At 43.0% G+C, this 19,556-nt stretch overlaps 1 protein-coding gene across 1 annotated transcript in view; it reads left to right on the top strand.

The window, feature by feature from the left end:
* CFAP43 (cilia and flagella associated protein 43) overlaps nt 1–19,556 on the top strand; it is a 62,366-nt gene that overhangs the window by 20,908 nt on the left and 21,902 nt on the right. The window contains exons 15-23 of the mRNA XM_066591175.1: nt 1,105–1,260; nt 1,847–1,977; nt 2,471–2,624; nt 4,123–4,227; nt 10,705–10,782; nt 14,424–14,549; nt 16,727–16,831; nt 17,163–17,279; nt 18,525–18,728. Of these exons, the coding sequence (XP_066447272.1) occupies nt 1,105–1,260; nt 1,847–1,977; nt 2,471–2,624; nt 4,123–4,227; nt 10,705–10,782; nt 14,424–14,549; nt 16,727–16,831; nt 17,163–17,279; nt 18,525–18,728 (1,176 nt within the window). The remainder of the gene's footprint in view (nt 1–1,104; nt 1,261–1,846; nt 1,978–2,470; nt 2,625–4,122; nt 4,228–10,704; nt 10,783–14,423; nt 14,550–16,726; nt 16,832–17,162; nt 17,280–18,524; nt 18,729–19,556) is intronic.

Raw genomic sequence — 19,556 nt, 5'->3', positions numbered from 1 at the left:
ACGCTAATTATTTTGCGCATAGAATTGAATAATCGAGTTGGGACCCATTAGCTTTTCCTATTTATGACATATTCAATGCCCGTGCCAAATTTTACGTTTCTATGACATTGGGAAGTGAGAGATTTAGATTACGTAAAATTTCTACGCCAATTCTTTTGTGCTAGAATTGAATAATCGAGTTGGGACCAAATTATTTTTCCTATTTTGGAGATAATGTATGCTTGTGCCAAATGTCATGTTTCTACAACATCGAGAAGTTGGAGAACTTTTGGCGAGTCAGTCAGTGAGTCAGTCAGTGAATGAGTGAGTGAGTGAGTCAGTGAGGGCTTTCGTCTTTATATATATAGATTCCTGTGATGTGATCATTGCCTGTACCATTTACAGTATAGCCCCATTTAGACGGGATGAATGTTGGGCAAACAATGGCCGACACTCGTTCCCGCACATACTAGCTCCCGTGCACCTGCATGGGAACTTGTATCACTGGCTCACAGGAGCAGATTTCAGTTCTCGCTCTCCCCGCCCCTCTCTATTTAGTTAACATAGTGGCTGTTCAATGCTGAACGGCTGCTATTTACACTGCACTGTCATAGTTAAACTCATCGCTCATCATTTATGCAGCAGTATTGAACGGTCACTATGTTAACTGAATGGAGAGGGGCGGGGGGAGCGAGGACTGAAATCTGCTCCTGCCGCCCCGCTGTGAGTCAGCGATACAAGCTCCCGTGCAGGAGCATGGGAGCATGTATCTGCGCGGATGAGTGTCTGGCATCGTTTGCCCGACATTTGTCCTGTCTAAATGGGACTTAAGTCTACAAAGCCGTGCACCATATTGTATGTTAATAGGGTATATTTATGTACTATTCGTATCCAGACTAATGTACTATTTGATATATAAATAAATATAGTACTTTAGTCTGGATACTAATAGTACATAAGTGTCCCCTAATAACATACAATATGGTTCATGGCTGTGTAGACATACTGTAAATGGTATGGTCAATGATCACGTTACACACACACACATATATATACATTGTATTTTATGTCTATGTATGCCAGTACTTCCTAGTAAAAAATAATAACTCGTACATTTGTCTCTAGGAAAAATCGGCTGATACAATTAAAGTTCTGCCTGCAGAAAAAAACGTTAGTGGCAGTCAGCTGGGACCTGGCTACCTCGGCTTATCTCCTCATCACAAGTGGTTGGCAGTTTCAGCAGCAGATGGTATTCTGTATCTTAAAGATGCTTTCCATTTGGTAAGTTCCCATACAGTAGGATAAATGCATTTCCAAAGCATTTGCATATTAAATCTATAGACATATCTTGTAATGATGGAACTCAGCATTCCTGTTGCAGTATAAGTATAAATGATCCATCATTATCATTGATAGCCATTGAGACGTCTGGTGGCTCCAAATTAAGTGCAGCGTAGGAAATGTTGGTCTTCATAAGTTTCCCCCAGTTTTCTCTAAACATGTTTTCTGTTAGGGCGCCCACCCACTGGCGTTTGCGATTTTCGTGCGTGAAAAACGCAGCGTTTTCGTGGCGTTTTTCACGGCGTTTTTTGCCGCGTTTTCGCGGCTTTTCCATTAATTTCCATTGACTTTCATGGGTGCATTAGGAGAAAAATAAGGACACATATGCAACTGACAGTTCCTATGTTAAAAAACGCAACGCAACGCAAAAAAAAACGCCAGTGGACAGGAGTACATTCAATTCTAATTGCTCTTGAGAAAAAACTCAAAACGCAAAGAAAAAAAAATCGCCAGTGGGTGGGCGCCCTTAAACTGGTTCACATTTCTTTATTTCAGTTTTCTCCTCATTATCTGTTCTGCTTTCCAGGAAACCTTTGCTCAGGTATGTTGTCATTCACACCTCACGGGAGGCATCGGCTCACTGGCATTCTCTTTAGATGGGCATTCACTCATTACTACAGGAGTGGGAGATGGCACAGTGGTGTGTCTGACATGGAGGTAAGTCTAAAACAGCATCTGTCTCATTGGTATTCAGTGGGAATTAGCAGATGTTTTGACACACTAACATTTGTAGAAACGTAACTACTTTCACACTTAACGATTTATCATTCGAACGAGGCAGATACATCGTTGGCTCATTCACTCGCTAAATCGTTCAGTCCTTCACATTCGGTGTATAAGTGAGTGAGAACGACTGAGCTAGCGCTACTTAAACCGGATGATTAGTGAACGAGCCAACAATGATTTTCTTGCTTACATGAAATGAACAATAAGCAAATGAATTATCATTCATCGTTCGATCGTTGACTGTGTTTATCATTCACTTTCATTCACTTAAACAATTTTTTGAGCAATAATCGTTCCGTGTAAAAGGGCCTTTATCTGCCCCTATACATGATGCTTGTAGACTAAATGTTTCATGCTACGTTTACTTTGCGTTTGCACACAATGTAGTGTAACAATTGTGTATAATGTCCTATTGCGTTTGCAGACATCCTGGAAACACTTTAGTGAATGAAGTCATTGAATATGGTCGGACTCTGAGCATTGCCCTTCAAGATACTTCGTTTGCAGAGGATGAGGCTTTACGGAAAATGCCAGTATGGAGCCCTGAATCAGATATCTTACTTACGCAAAATAAAGAGGTGCATTTGTCAACTTGCTCAACGTGTTTACCTGAGAAAGCGAGGTACCATCTTGTCCCAGCAGAGCAGTTTATGACTCTCACTCAGGCAGGCATCAGCTTCCCCTGAAGTGATACACATCTTCATAGGATCAGATGTATACCTCCAATAGAAGGCTGCAATATATCCCACTGTTTATCATACAGTGGGATGCGTCGCCTTTACAGCCACCTCTTTCCTCAATTCTGTATTCAAGTACTCTTACCTCCTATTCGGCACACACACCCAATTGTTGGAGGTCCGGGTTGGGAGAAGAATAGATGTAGATGGCTCATCAAGTCCAGCAGCACAGCACTTCAGGACCCCCGAGGTGGCAGGGCAGCCATTTAGTAGGAGTGCTCCCTTTGATGCCTGCTTCGGAGAAACTCCACTGATAACTGCCTATATATGGACAGCGACATCACTGGAGCTCCTGGGGTATCCATTAAACAGAGGCCAGTGATAGATACCACACATATACACAGTTACGGTTTCATTTCACTCACAGGATCCAAGGGATGGAATAGCGAAGTCTACTAGATTATTCTATACCTTTTATTCTGCAATATGCTGCCATATAATGGCCAGAAGATAGTAGAAAAATAATGCTTTTGACCTACATCTGGTAGTCAAAGCAACGGACATATTTAGCGTGTACGTTGGGAGTTTTCCCATAGGCTGTGGTCACATCTTGTTTTTTGACTAACAGTTAGATACCAATTCCAGCTTCATGCTATGATTCACAGTGTTTAGCTATATGTAATATTTTATATTATGATATTGATAGTATAGTAAGGCTGGGTTCACACGGGGCGGATTCCCGTCAGAAATCTCGCGGTTTGGCCACAGCAAAAACTGCGAGATTTCCGCCGGGAGAAACGCCGCGGAAAGACCCGCGGCGGCTTTGAAGCGGCCCGGCTGCTCGCTCTTCCGCTGCGCCCGGTGCTCCCATAGAGGAGAGCGCGGCCGAAATAAAAAAAAAAATACACATGCTGCATATTCTGAAACCGCGGCTGCGGCCGCCGCAGCCGCGGTTCCAGCCTGACTTACCGCAGCGGATTGGCCGTCCCGTGTGGACGAGGTTTCTGAGAAATCTCGTCCACATGGCTGGCTAACCCCGAGATTAGCAGCCGCAGGCGGATATGCCGCGGCGAAATTCCGCACGGAATTTCCGCGGCAAATCCGCCCTGTGTGAACCCAGCCTAATGGTTGTCTGCCTGAGGGTGACTACCCACTAGCGTTTGCGAATTTGGTTCGTTTTTTTTCCAGGTGTCTATGGGGCCCTCTAATGTTAAAACCGCATCGCGGTAAAATCGCAATTTACCGCGAAATCGCGATTTTACACGATGCGATTTTAACATTATCAAGTCCCATAGACCCCTGGAGAAAAAAAAGCGCTGCGAATTTCGCAATGAAAAAGAACTGTAGTGGGTAGTCACCCTGAGATGGATCTGATTGTAATACTGTACTCTTTCTATAGGAAGGCCAGCTTAGTGTTGAGGTGACTGAGCAGGATGACAGCTACACAAGCACCTCCTTACTGCAATCTACAGATCCCACTTGGCTTGATTACAAATTCACTGAAGTAAGTGTGAAGTTGCTCATATACTTTTAACCCTTTGCAATCCAATTTTGGATTCAGGTTTTCCTAGGGGGCTTTCTCTTTCTGCCATTATACAATGGCGCCATCTGCTGGCTAGAGCCAGTATTTCAGTATGTGACATGCCAGAGAGGCCCCCGACAACAGAGCGGCCAGCAATATACAGTAAGAATACCCTGCTGGACGTTTTGCGACATCGGAGCTGCACAGGCTTCAATCAGAATGTCTTCAGACGTCAGACAGTGGATTGGAAAGGGTTAAATGTGCTCCGCGTTTACCCTTTGTTCACATTTAGAAATTATAAATTCAACTTGATGCGTCTCTGACAATTCTAACCAGATTGAAGTTGTTTCAGACAATTATAAGTTCAAGACCAATTGTCTTTAAGGCTGTACTCAGATGACCCAGTGCGAGTTACACCTGGGATTCTTAGGCGTAACTCGCATGGGTACGTTGTTTCCAGCTCGTATGGGGCCGCTGTTATTGTGGCGCTGTCAGGCGATGCACAGTCAGCTGATCGTCAGGGTCCCGAGCGACGGACCACAGCCGATCAACTATTGATGACATCCTGAAAATAGGTCATTAATAGTATTTTCCCCAGAAAACCCCTTTAAATATAGCTCATATGTGGAAACACTAATGAAAATCACACTAAAGCCTTATTGACACTAGCGTCCTTACGCAACTAATTTAGCCGCAATAAAAAATCGCAACCATCTGAAGCATTGATTTTCAGTGATTTTCATTGATTTTCAATGTATTCATTCAGATGGCCGATATTTAGTCGCGTAAAAATGTCACGCCGGGAAAGATAGGACATCGTTGACCGAATATGGCGGGCGATTTTATACGTGGCTGCAAAAGATACGTCTTGCCCTATCTGTCGGCTGATAAATGCTGGTGGCTTCCATGGGCAGAAAAAGAGAGAGGGAGTGAGTTTAGCAGCGTCCAACACTGTGAAAGCAAGACAGGTGCCTGTATTTAGGCATTAGAAGTAATTCCGACCAAGGGAATTCTAGGCTGCGGCATATTTTTTTTGTTAACATGCCACACCTGACCGTGTAAATAGACGAGGAAACGCTAGTTTTAGCCGAGTCTTGCTCACGGCTTTTTCCTGTGTTGATCCAAAGTAAGGCAAAAAAAAACCCAATGAGGTAGAAGCCAATTTTACCCATTTAAGGGAAAAAATTCCTTCCTGACTCCAAACTGGCAATCGGAATAATCCCCGGATCACCGACCCTTCTGACGTTATTAAGGATTATAACATCTAATATTGTATCACGCAAGAAAGGCGTCCAGGCCCCTCTTGAACTCTTTTAACGAATTTCCATCCCCACATCATCAGGCAGAGCGTTTTATAGTCTCACTGCTCTTACAGTAAAGAATCCCCTTCTATGTTGGTGCAGAAACCTTCTGTCCTCTAGATGTAGAGAGCGCCCCCTTGTTGCAGTCACAGTCCTGGGTGTGAATAGATGATGGTAGAGATCCTTGTATTGTCCTCTGATATATTATACATAGTTTTTCGGTCGCCCCTTAGTCATCTTTTTTCTAGACGAAATAATCCCAATTTTGATAACCTCTCTGGGTATTGTTGCCCACCCATTCCATTTATTACTTTATTTGCCCACCTTTGTATCCGCTCAAGCTCTGATATGTCCTTCTTGAGTACTGCTGCCCAAAACTGTACACAATATTCCATGTGTGGTCTGACCAGTGATTTGTAAAGAGAAAGAACAATGTTCTCGTCATGTGCCCCCAGACCCCTTTTGATGCACCCCATGATCCCATTTGCCTTGGCAGCAGCTTCCTGACACTGGTTGCTCCAGTTAAGTTTACAGTTAACTAAAACCCCAAGTTTTGACATGTATTTCCTCTGGCCATGTGCAGAACCTTACATTTATCAGTGTGAAATCTCACTTGCCATTTCTCTGCCGAAGCCCTCAATTTATCAAGATCATCGTGCAATCTCTTTGCGTCCTCTCTTGTGTTATCGTTACACAGTCTTGTGTCATCTACAATCCTTCTACCAGGTCATTAATAAATATATTAAAAAGAATAGGGTCCAGTACTGCCCCCTGTGGTACCTCACTAGTAACTGTGATCCCCTCCAGTACCGCCCCCTGTGGTACCCCACTAGTAACGGTGATCCAATCAGAGTATGTACCATTTATAACCACTGTCTGCTTCCTATCACTGAGCCAGTTACTCACCCACTTACACACATTGTCGCCCAGACCAAGCATTCTCATTATATATACCAGCCTGCGGCACAGTTAAAAACACTTTGGAAAAGTCCAGATGCACAAGATCCAATGGCTCTCCCCGGTCCAGTCTAAAACTTCCCTCCTCATAGAAGCTGATAAACCCATGTTGATACGGAGTCATACAGCTATTTTTCTTGAGGTCCTCCAGGATAGCATCTATTAGAAACCCTTCAAACATTTTCCCCCCAATAGAAGTAAGAATGACCGGCCTGCAGTTTCCAGGTTCTCTTTTTTGATCCCTTTTTGAATATCGGCACCACATTGGCTACTCGCCAATCCAGTGGAACAGACCCCGTCCCTATAGAAAAAAAGGGTCTGTGTATCACATGACTTAATTCCCTTAAAACCCGGGTATGTATGGGACATGACAGAGTTGTTGTGCGGATTCCAGTAAGATGGGACGTGGGAAATGAACCACCATTAGTGATGTGACAACCTCTGGACACATGATGTCTACGACATGTGTAGCGTCCTATCAGTAAGGACACTGCTCCCTATGGGGCGTCTAAAGTCTGATCCTACAGCCATGAAGTATGGCGATACGTGTAGTGGAATGCCACAGACAAGACGCTGATAGTTGTGTAGTCGTGAGCCTTGCTGCTGTCAAGAGACGATGAGAAGATACATACAGGTCAGCGAGGGGCGCTGTTTGATGAGGAGTGGATTTTGAGTAACAGAACATATGTAGTTTCTGTCACTTTAGCAGAGTTTATACCTCAAGTTTATCACATAACGTTAAAGTACAAAAAAACCTTAACCCTTTCCAATCCAATTTTTTTTTGCCTCCATTCTCCCTTCACCCTACTGATCTCTGACAGGGATCAAGAGGTTGCCGGCGGTCCCATGATCACCGGGGAAAATGCGGAATAATACTTCTGCATTCTCTCTTCACCCTCCTGATCTCGGCTGTGACTGATAGCCAAGATCAGGAGGGTGCCGGCGGTCACATGATCACCGGGGGAATGCATTCTCTCTTCACCCTCCTGATCTCGGCTGTGACTGATAGCCGAGATCAGGAGGGTTCCGGCGGTCACATGATCGCCGGGCGGAATGCAGAAGTAATACTTCCGCATTCTGTCTTCATCCTTCTGATTTCAGCTGTGACTGACAGTTGAGGTCAGGAGGCTCCCGGCGGTCAAATGATCGCTGGGCAGAATACAGACGTGTTAGTTCCGCGTTCTCTCTGCATTACATAGCGCTAATTGAGCACTATGTAATGTGTAAAGGAGAAGCCAGAAATGGTCAAAACCCCTTTCTGCCTTCTCCTCGGGGGTCCTCGATGAAGACTAGTGCACGAGTGCATCTGCACCCGATGTGTCTGACAAACGGGTGCAGATGTATTCCTGCACTGCAGTGGCAGGCCTGTCCCGACATCGGAGCTATAGAGGAAATCGTAACTCCTTTATTTATCCATCGACGTTGCTGTTTGAGGGCTTCTTTTTTGCGGTATGAGTTGTATTATTGAATGTTGCTATTTAAAGTACCATATAATGTACTGAAAAACTTTTTAAAAATTCTACGTGGAGTAAAATGAAAAACAAAAATCTTGTTTCTACGGCGCACAAACTGCAACAAAAATAACATGATAACTTTATTCTATGGGTTGGTATGATTACTACGATACCAAAATTGTATAGTTTTTTTTTTTTTTTTGCTGTACTACTTTTAATTTTTTTCAATTTTCTGCCGCCATCTTCTGCGTGCAATAACTTTTTATTTTTCCGTCAGCATAGTTGAGCGAGGCCCCCTTTTTTATGCAGGATGTCCTGTAGTTTACGTTAGTACCAATTCAGAATGCATGCGGCTTTTTGATTACTTTTTATTGCATTTTTTCTTAGAGACAGGGTGACTGAAAGTGCATTTCTGGCGTTCTTTTTAGATCAGACTTTTACGGGCGCGGCGATGCCAAATATGTATTTTTCCTTTATGATTTAGATATTTTTATTATAGATATGGCAAAAGGGGGGTGATTTAAACTTTTATTACTTTTTTTTTTTTTTTAATTAATAAAACTTTATCGATCTTATTTTTACTTTTTGTTTTTAGTTTCCCCTGGGGAACTACAACTAGCAATGCTTTGATCGCTCCTGCAGTATGACGTAATGCTATAGCTTTACATCATACTGTGATTTGCCAGGCAGTCTACCAAGCCACCCCACGGGGACGGCTTGATAGGCAGTCTGCTAAGGCAGCCCTGGGGCCTTTCAGAAGGACCCTCACTGCCATGACACCTTTTTGCAATATTAGATCTCAACTCAACTGTTGGCAATTGTGCACCCAACTTTATATGCTGCATATTATGTGTTGATATATTTTTTTATACAGGAAAGCTATGTATGTCATTTGTTGTATTTTGTCGTATCTTTTTATAAAAATGTTAAAGGATTCAATAAAAACCATCCGAACAAAAAATAACAATAATATGATGCAGCAATAAAGCCATTTGGCTGAATTTCCCAACATCTGGTATTATACCAGGATATATAGGCCTAAGGCTTTATTCCCACAAGCGTATATCGGCCGCCATTCAGATCTAACGTTTGTGCGCCCGTTCAGATGGCACGGGCCCCGGCGCACATACGCCGAGGCCACCATGCCGTTGCCGCTTCCCTTCCCTCTCGCTGGCTCACCTCCTCTCTCCTCCCCTCCGGCTGATTGCAATGGGAGGGGATGGGGCAGGGATGGAGTTAAGCGCCACCCTGTCCTGCCTCCTCCCATTGCTGGCTGCGGACAAGGGGAGGTGGGTGGGAGCTTAGCCCCGCCTCCTTCCATTGCAATTAGCCGGAGGGGAGGAGAGAAGAGGGAGGGAGTTTAGCTAAACTCCCTCCCACCTTCCTTCCCATAGGAGCTCATGCAGTGGCTGACATATTCCAGCTCAAAAGATATATTGGCCCGCCGGGCGCTTTTACGTCGCGGGAATACGGCCATGTGATCTGATGCATTGGAATCCAAAGCATCAGATCATAGCATATATCGACTGACCATGAAAGCGGCGGGCTGATATACTCTCGTGTGAAAGAGGCCTAAAAGCTGCAAGCTGTGGGGATTGAATAACGAATTGAAATTTAATATAACAACCCTGCTGCTATATTTATGGATTTTGAGTTTGGTTAGGAAGGGATGGGGGGGTTAATTTGTCTCATGAGGCTAATAAAACAGGAATATTTAATGTGATTTCCTGTTTTTACCATTAGGAATTTAGGTTAGAAGGTATTATTTGGCATGAGCTGGGAATGACTTTGGTAAACATGATACTTTTAGGGTGCGGGCAGACGAGCGTAGGCGTATTTACGTTCGCACGAGCGCAACGTATGATCGCCCGAGCGATCGTTTTTCACCGATCACGACCAGAGCTAGAAAGCGTATTTTCGTTTGTTCCTACTTTGCAAACGGTCTTTTCGGCGATCGAATATGCGTTGGCGCGTATTTCGGTCGCATATGTTCCGTTTTTTTTCGGGTTGCCGTTTTTACGCGCCGTAAAATCGCCCATGTGAACGAATACATTCGAAACCATTGCCTCAGATGGTCACGTATATATACGTTTGGTCGCAAAAACGCGCCGTTTATGCGCTCGTCTGCCCGCACCCTTACAATGAGGAAATAATGTAATGAAATTGTGTAGAATTGCTGTAATCATGCCTGATGATAATTTAAGAAATGTGATGATGTCGTTCGGGATATCCTACGCTTTGAAGTGCTTTTAATATTAATTTAATAAATTATTGCTAAAGTTAGGAAGAGCTGCTGGAAGCTGTGGAATCACCCTCTATGTAGAGGATAGGAGCTTCTTCATGGTCCTGTACAGCAAGATGGGGCTGTCCTCACCTCGTGTCCAAAGGTGCAGCTCATCCTGGTGCAGGTAGAGGGCAGAGCAGAACATGTAGTACTGCTGTACTGTGCCTCAGGGAGGCGCTACTAGATAGTCAATCAGTACAGTAATACACGACATGCTGATTGTCTGAGCTTGTCCCTAGATGGATGTGCTGATTCTCAGGTATCACAGATCAGCACAGTCTGGGACATGGTATGTTGAATGTGCTTTTCAGATATGATTGCCCAGAAAGTCCATTCTTGGTTGAAAATATTGCAACCTACTGGACCAGCGTAGTAATATGGATATGTATTATTTAACTTCCAAGATATCTCCTGAAAACACAATCTATTAATGAGTAATCATTTCCAATGGTACACATCACAGGCTACAAAAGAAGAGGAGAAGAAATATGCAGACCAGAAGAAGAACCTCAAGAACGGCATAAAAGAACTCAGGCAGAAAGTAAGGATGTTTGCCAGCATTTTAATAAACATCTGTTACATCTGTTTTTCTTACAGTAAGGGCGAGCACCCACTGGCGTTTGCGTTTTCCGCGGGAAAAAAACGCAGCGTTTTCGCCGCGTTTCCCGCGATTTTTCCGCGCGTCTTTCGCGGCGTTTTCGCGGCTTTTCCATTAATTTCCATGGAGAAAAATAAGGACACATATGCAACTGACAGTTCCTATGTTAAAAACGCAAACGCAACGCAAAAAAAACGCCAGTGGACAGGAACACATGTTATCTCTATGCCTGTGCAGGAAAAACGCAGGTAAAAAACGCCAGTGGGTGCTCGCCCTTAGGGTGGTATCATATCTGCGTCACGGGTTCCGGTTTCCTGCTCTATTCGGTCAGCAGAAAAGGGGAATTCCCTTGCCGAATACGTCTGTCTGATGATGGATCCGAAAATCGCCAAACAGACCCTATTGACTATAATGGGGTTCATTCGCTTTCTGCTCAACTGCTCAGCTTTTTGCCAGAAGAAATAGCACAGCATGCAGCACTGTTTCTTCCAGTATTTTGTGCAGGATCTGCAGCAGAACCTCCAATCAGAGGGTCCAACGCAGATGTGAAACCACCCTAAATCTTATTTTACAATTTCTTATCAAGTGAATAATTAAGCAAATGATGTCTGCAGTGTGTTTTTAAAGTCTTGTAGGGCTGTGTTTTACTATTTAGTTGTAGAGTGTTTGTCCATCGGTAAAGGAGTATTAAAATGTGGAGCTTCAGTGATGGCATTGACCATTCGCATTCATTGTTGCTCAATAGGTCACCTGAAAAGCCAGTTAGCTGTTAGCATGTAGGGACAGATGATGTAAGTCTATTTTAAAAGGACTGGACATGATCAAAAACCTTCCCTGGCAGCCACTCGTTCCCGCACATACTCGCTCCCATGCACCTGCACGGGAGCTAGTATCACTGGCTCACAGCGGGGAAGCTCCAGGAGATTTCCCTCCTATTGCTCACTTGCCCCTCTCTATTGACTTAACATAGCGCCTGTTCAGTACTGAACAGCCGCTATTTACACTGAGCGATCAGCTCATCATCTATGCTGCATAAACGATGGACGATGAGCTGATCACTCAGTGTAAATAGCAGCCATTCAGTACCCCTATGTTAAGCCAATGGAGAGGGGTGGGAGAGAGCGAGGAGACAAATCTCCTCCTGCTGCCCCGCTGTGAGCCAACAATACTAGCTTTTGTGCAGGTGCATGGGAGCTAGTATGTGCGAAGACGAGTGTCTAGCATTATTTGCCTGACACTCGTCCCGTCTAAATGGAGCTTTACATTAAGGAAGTAATCTCCCATGTTGGTCCAAACACATAAAGAACACCATTTTGTGAACACATTGTAAGGCAGTTACATGACCCAGTCAGAGCTGTATTGTATGCAGGTGACCTAGGCTACAGCTCTCCTTGTTCAGATTGGTAGTTGTGTATGAACACAAGGTCACCCAGACAGCAATGCATACTGATAGAATTATTGTAAACTACAAGCAGCTTAAATCACTAAACTTTCAACAAACTGTGCACACATCAATAGTACATGCAGATATAAGAAATGTTGTAATAAATCTTATTAGAGAAAAATGCCTCTTTCTTCACCTATCAAGCTGCTTTCTTCCTCTACCCAACTAAAGGCCCATTTACATGCAATGATTATTGCTCAAAATTCGCTCAAACGATGTCTTTTGAGCAATAATCGTTGCGTGTAAATGTTAGCATCATTTGCTTTTTGGCTGAATGATGATTTTTAGTTCATAGAATCATAGAATGGTAGGGTTGGATGGGACCTCCAGGGTCATCGGGTCCAAACTCCTGCTCAGTGCAGGATTCACTAAATCATCCCAGACAGATACTTGTCCAGCCTCTGAAGACCATCCTTCCGCCAGCCAGCTGGTAGCAGAGACTGCATGCTGTGATTGTCCTCCGGAGCACTGATAACATTGTTTTTAGCTGCAGTCCCATGGGAGAACAATGGAGCTGTATGCAGATAACAGACCACCCACTGTCATCTGCATACAGCAAAGGGAGCTTCATTTAAATGCAAATGAAGCTAATAAGCTACTAATAGGCATTAGTGCCCATTAGTTACTATGCAAAATGATTGCTCAAAACTCTCATTCAAACTGTCTTTTGAGCGAATTTTGAACGATCATCTTTGCGTGTAAATGGGGCTTAAATTGTTTACTTACTCTGAATGCACAGCTAAATCCAGGCCTCATTCACACAAGCGTGTGCAATTTCACGCTGGCTGTACGTGGCCAAAAATCACAATAGAGAAGAATAGCTGCGATCTATTCACACGAGCGTATAGCGTGAAAAACCGCTGCAGAATTCCGTTGGTCAGCAGAATGGTTTCTATTAGCTTAGATAGCTAAAATAGAGCCAGCTATGTTCTTTTCCCGACGTCGGATGCAGGTAAACTCCCTCCCCCTCCCTTATTTTTCAGCTCCTATAGGACCTATGCAAGCCTCCCATGTTTTTCGTCAAAATATAGATCAAGACCTATCTTTTGAGGCTGCAAGACAAATTGGCGACCAAAAATAGTCGGCAATTTTACGGCACGATTCTTTCACGCACCTGAAAATCGCCCATGTGAATGAATGCATTGGAATCCAGTGCTTTACATGGTAGAGATTTTCGGGCAATGTTTTATCACGGCAAAATAGCCGCAATAAAACGCCTGCGTGAAAGATGCCTCAAAGACAAAATGGAATGTCATCCCATTGAAGTCTATGCAGTGGGGAGTGGGGGAGGGAGGAGGAGCAGAGAAGCATATTGCAAGTGTTGCCATGCGACACAGGTTACAGGACACAAATCGGACAACATAGTTACAAAAATAGAAGCTTTTAGAGACACACATAGAAACAATGCTGCAGCTAATAGTAACTGTTTTACTGTCTCACATCTACACTGCTCAGTACTTCTCTTTAGTGTCCTCTACACTGCTGCTGCCTTTCTATATTATGAGAGAATGGTCAGAAATAATATTATTTCTCATATACACATACAGGACAGCTTATTCTGAAAGTCAGCTGACATTTTGCAGTAGTTTGTGTTTGTGCATAATTGTGACTAAAGGCACCTTTACATGGGGTGACTATCACCTGAATTATCGCTGGAAACAGTGAATTTGGGCAATAGTCGCCCCGTGTACATGCAGCCGCCGACAGGGCATTGAGCGAGAGATCGACTATTGTTAAACAGGAGCAATAGCAAGGTGGTAGTCCGTCAGACAGTCGTGCCGTATAAAAGTACATATAGATAAAAATCAGACCACATTTTATTAGTAATCAATACAGAAATCTATGTGATCTCCAATGGTTCACTTACTTTTCTTGCAACTATACAGAAGCAAATGAGCATCAGTAATGGTGGTCTTGAATATTTCTTTTAGTTTGACTTTCTTTTATTAACTTTTTACTTCATTCAACTAATCTATTCAACTAAAGGTTTACTTCTTTCACAATACAATTAGTGGGATGTTTGTACATATAGCACCTAGCTACATCAGTCTCATAGCATAATATTGGTGGTGTCAAAAGCCACCCTAATACTGAAAATGGCTTCCATTATATCTAGATTCTTAACCTGTATGTTTTTCAGATACAAGCCATGATGCGAGAGAATGAATCCTTGCCTGATATTGAAAAGTTGGACCAGCAAGAATTTAACTTGGACACAGAAGAGCAAGAAAGGCTTCGGGCTGAAAGTGAGCAGGAAGTGGAAAGAGTAAGTAGTCTCATGTAGGATCTAGTCATGGGCTTAACTACCGCAGATGGGGCTTGTTTCAGTCTTAAAGGGTTTATGTCAGTTCGTGTGGGCAACTAAGCACCAGGCCCACATGAACGTAACCCGGAAACACGGGTTTTCGGGACAACTGGCCCTGTGCTGCAGGGAAGATGACAATGCCCTACCTAACAAGCTGGGCGATCGCCTCTATAAAGGCGGCCCCGCGCTGCAACCTCGACCCTGCTCTCCCATAAAGGGTGATACTCTCAACCAGGCGGAACTGACACATTAAATGCACAAACTCACTTACCACACAACCTCACACTCTAAAGCAGATGGTAAAGCTGAATATAAAAGCGAGGGATTAGTTCCTACATTGGCCAATGAACTTAAGCTGCAAGGCCCCGACAAGGCTCCTCATGTCTTGCAGTTCCTACTCTAGCAAGACACTAAACAGGCAGCACAGGACACAATTTACACAGCAACACATTAGGGTTAGCATGCCAGACACACAACCACATAGAACAGGACAGTTCACTCCTCATGTCTAGCCACCAGCTCAGATAAACAGAACTTGACACTGTTCACACCATATAAACAAAACAGGGCTATCCACACCTAATGTTTGGCCACATGGACAATCACACAGGACACGACACTGTTTACCCACATAACACATGTACAGGCATGCAAAACCAACAAACCCTAGAATGACAGGAAACCAGCTTCCTCTTGCAGAGGGAGGATATTTATCTGCAACCAGACCGGTGGTGATTGGCTAGCAGGAGAACACCACACCCAGCCAGCTCAATCATTCCACACCTGTAATGATTTCCATTGCTATGGAAAGTGCTGGCTCCGTGTCCACAAGCAGAAAAGCATTGCGATTCTCTGCTCGCGGCCAGCAATTCACAGCATGCTGCGAATTGCCCAGATTCTCCGCAGTCAGCCTATCTTGTCAGATAGGCTGACAGCGGAGAACCGTCTGCCGGCTCCTGCTCCCGGGCGCCGGCTCCCGCGGGATACCGCAACGCCCGTGGACAGGGCGACTAACAGTTTATCTCATAAAGCTATTTAGGTTTTACCCCTTGGTAACAGCCAATATTCCTTTTACTGACCTAACTAATTTGCTTTTAATTTGCATATACATGCGGTGACTTGGCTGACTATTAACAGCCAGGCTTCTGCTCTAACTGCCAGATATGGAGAAACCTCAAATCCTGGCAGTTTAACCTTTTGCATGCCACAAACAATAGCAACTGCAGCAAAGCGATAAAAAGCAATCCAAAAGTCATACGTACCTCAGGTTGCTACCACCAAAACTACAGCTCTTCCCACAAAAAACAAGAACTCACACAGCCTTGTTGCTGGAAAAATAATAATGCTATCGATCTTAGAATGCAGTTTCCATTTTTTTTCTTTAAAAATGCGTTTTTATCGGGCTAAAAAAAAAAATTTTTAAATCCTATAAACTTGGTAACGCAGTAATTATGCTGATCCAGATAAGAAAGTTATCATGCTACTTTTACAGAATGGTGACTGCCGTAAAAATAAAACTCAAAAACAATGGAGGAATTTCTGGAAATTTTTTTCCATCTCTACCTGAAAAAGTGTAAAGGAAATTATACAATATATTATACGTACATGTGAGTGGCACCATTAAAAAATACAACTTGTCCCAAGAAAAACAAGCCCACATGCAGCTATCTCAACAGGTTATGGCTTTTGCGGTGTGATTATGACAATCTCTTGGTCCTTAAACCTAAAAGATAAGCTCATAGGGGTTAGAGTTATATGGGGCTCAAAGTGGTGGAATATCATGAAAAAGCCATACTCGCCTCACCTAATTCATCGCTGCTCCTGTTCCGAGAGTATCTGGTTCCTCACTGATCGCCACCTCTGAGCCACCAATAACATCACTGACAACAGGGACGTGTGACCACTGAAGCCAATCACTGTCCGAATACAAAGTCCTGAGAAGCCAAGGAAGGAGGCAATGCCATGGGGCCAGGGCAGAAACCAAGCTAATTATAATCTAACTTGTTGCTGGTGGTGGCCATAGGGGATGTGTCCAATACCTAGTTTCTCTATGGGGCTCCATAGTTACTTGTCTAGTTACTAGTTACTAATTCTCAGTGAAATCAATAGTCAATAATATTCAGTTCCTTTTTTCATAGGTTCGAAGAGAAATTGAGCTGGAAAATTTGTCCAAACAATATTTACGTGAAATCATTAAAAAAGAATGCTGGGATTCGATGTCAGTAACAGGACGCTCTGTTAAGGTAAATATAGTGAATTGGGCCAGTCACTGTCTCCTTATAGGAGTGTAATACATTATTAATAAAGGCAACATGATTGATTATATCACAAGAACATATTGCAAAAGAGAAACTGCCCCATCAAAAACATTCTGATTATTACATTAAGAAATTGGATAACTGATAACTTTAAAATACCATTATGAGAAACCCTCCCAGTACAAGCAAACCTGTTCCCATAATGCCCGGTTGGTTGTGAGGGTTCCCAATAGTACAAGATCCTCAGTGTGGCTCTAGAGTTGCCGTGTTGCTCAGGTTCGGTGTATATTGCTGATTTATGCATTGTTATTTAAAGTCTTTTCATACAGAATATGAAGTGACAAACTATCCTTTGAAAGAACGCACAGTAAAGGAATTGGAAGATATGGCCAAAGTGTTGTTTATCAAGAAGACAGAAGCTCTCGATCTCAAAGTAAATAAAAAATAACATTGCTGCTTTTATGGGTTTTTACTATTAACCATGTGCTGTCCGTTATCAAATATTGACAGGCAATATTATTAGTATCTTGTGCAGGGTCAAAAACAGTCCTATTACCCTTAGCAGCCAATTCATGGGGGACACAAATGGCTAAAGGGCCATTTACACCAGCCGATGATCGCAAAAAACAGAAATCGCTAATCGGCAATCATTTTAGCAATCATCGGCGTGTCTAAATGTGCGCCCATCGTGCCCTTTTCGGGAACTGCTAGCTGATCGTTAAATTCAGTCCAACCTAAAAATCGTCATTCACTCTTATCAGCAGTTCTCCACGGTTGTGCTGATAGCATTGTTTCCCTGTGGAGGACAAAGGATCTGAGCGCAGATAAGAGCCCTCGGGTTATTAGCGGCTTTCAGGGAAGGCTTCATTTGCACACTTAATTGTACTTAAGTAGTTGAGTAGCTACTTAATAGTTCATACAAAATGATCGCTCAAAGCTGTCACTCAAACTGTGGTTTGAGCGATCTTTGAGTGATCATCGGCCCATGTAAATGGGTCTTAAGAAGTAGCTTCAATGTTTGCATACAGCTGCAGTAAGAGAGTGGGGTCTCTCTAGATTTTATACAGCTACATTCAAAAGTTAATTTCTTTGTAGTAATCCTCATGTCCTGTACCCAAGAGTGTTCTCATTTACACACAGCAAGCACTTATTTTGAAAATAATGAGGAATTAAAATATAAAGTGCATTAGAAATGTCTAGAAATTTTTGTTTATAGAGTGATTAAGATTTATTTGTATAAAATCAGGATACATCAGCAGGGAGGAAGTAAAGGGCTGCAGTATCCACAATGAATGTAGTGGGCAGTCAGTAAGTGGATGAATCTGTTAAACAGCACAGAGCACTCATTTTTACAGTTTAGATAATATCTTAAATTTTCATACCAAGGTACATATCCTAAGAGGTGTCTAAGTGGATCCCTGAATGTGCACTTTAACACACTATATCATATTTTGAGTGTCTGGACCATCTTCATATGGATCCAGCCATAGATAAAAAGGATGCTCAGATGGTGACCTGGTATATTGCTGATAATTGACAGTGAACACATGTCCTACTGCTAAAATGAAAGATTACTTCCAGACTGTTTACAATGTATGTCCAGTTCAGAGATATATGCTGATTTGTATGTTGTATACATTCTCTGGGTGATGATGATGAAAAATGATTTTAACGTTAGATCAGAAAGGAAATCATTGAGGTTCAATCAAAAACTGGAACAGAAGAAGAGGAAGAAGTGGAGGAGGAGACTGAGAAAAGTCATGATAACACATCTCTGATTGGGAGCCTGAGTGATCAGTATGGTGGAAATACCTCCACCTTGTACAGCCAGCTGGAGATGCACAGCCGGGAGGAGAAAATTAACCAGATTATATTGCTGCAGGTAAATGCTAGATGCTTGCAAATGTTGAGAAGCGCATGATATACATTAGAGCACTGGCAGCATTAAACATTCTGAGTGAAAAAGAACAAACAGTCTTGTACTGATTTCCTTTTATTTAAATGACTTGATGTATCAGATATGTCCTGGAGTATCACTGCACTTTATATAAGTATAGGGGATACAAAACAGCAGGGGTAAACTTGTTTGGGATATATTCTGCATTCATATTTAGCAGGATCAGGTAGTTAGGACCTCTGCTGATTAGCTGTTCATCGGGTTTCTGTAGTAGGGCATGAATCTGATTTCTGGTAGAAGTATACAGCTCCTTTCCCACTGCAGTGGCCTGGCTTGGTATTGCAGGCTAAGTTCCCATTGAAATGAATGTGAACTTGGACTACAATAACAAGTCAGGCCACTGTTGTGGGAACAGAGCTGTATGCTTATGGAAGAAATCAGTTCCATGCCCTACTGCAGCAGCCCGGTGAATAGCTAATTGTTGGGGCTCCTTAGCAGTGAATCCCCACCGATCTGCTATTATGACACATGCAGTTTGCAAATTGACAACCTCTTTAACTCCCTAGAGACATTTTTATGCATACAGCATACTGCATCTAAGCTGCTATGAAATCGGCAATCTATCAATCACAAAGCAGTTTTACAATACGTTTATAACAACCAGTACGGCTGCACTTCTTGCTGTCACTTCTGAAAAATGGATGCCACAACAAAACAGAAGAATGTCAGCCTCTCTGTAAGTGAATAAAACATCATTATCGACCTCTGATTAATTCTTTAACTTTTGATACATTAATAAATTAGTAATGTACA

Source organism: Eleutherodactylus coqui, chromosome 2 (genome assembly GCF_035609145.1).
Source record: "Eleutherodactylus coqui strain aEleCoq1 chromosome 2, aEleCoq1.hap1, whole genome shotgun sequence".
In the NCBI taxonomy this organism is placed as follows: domain Eukaryota; kingdom Metazoa; phylum Chordata; class Amphibia; order Anura; family Eleutherodactylidae; genus Eleutherodactylus; species Eleutherodactylus coqui.
The sequence above is the reverse complement of the archived record's forward strand: the minus strand, read 5'-3'. Positions and strand labels throughout refer to the sequence as shown.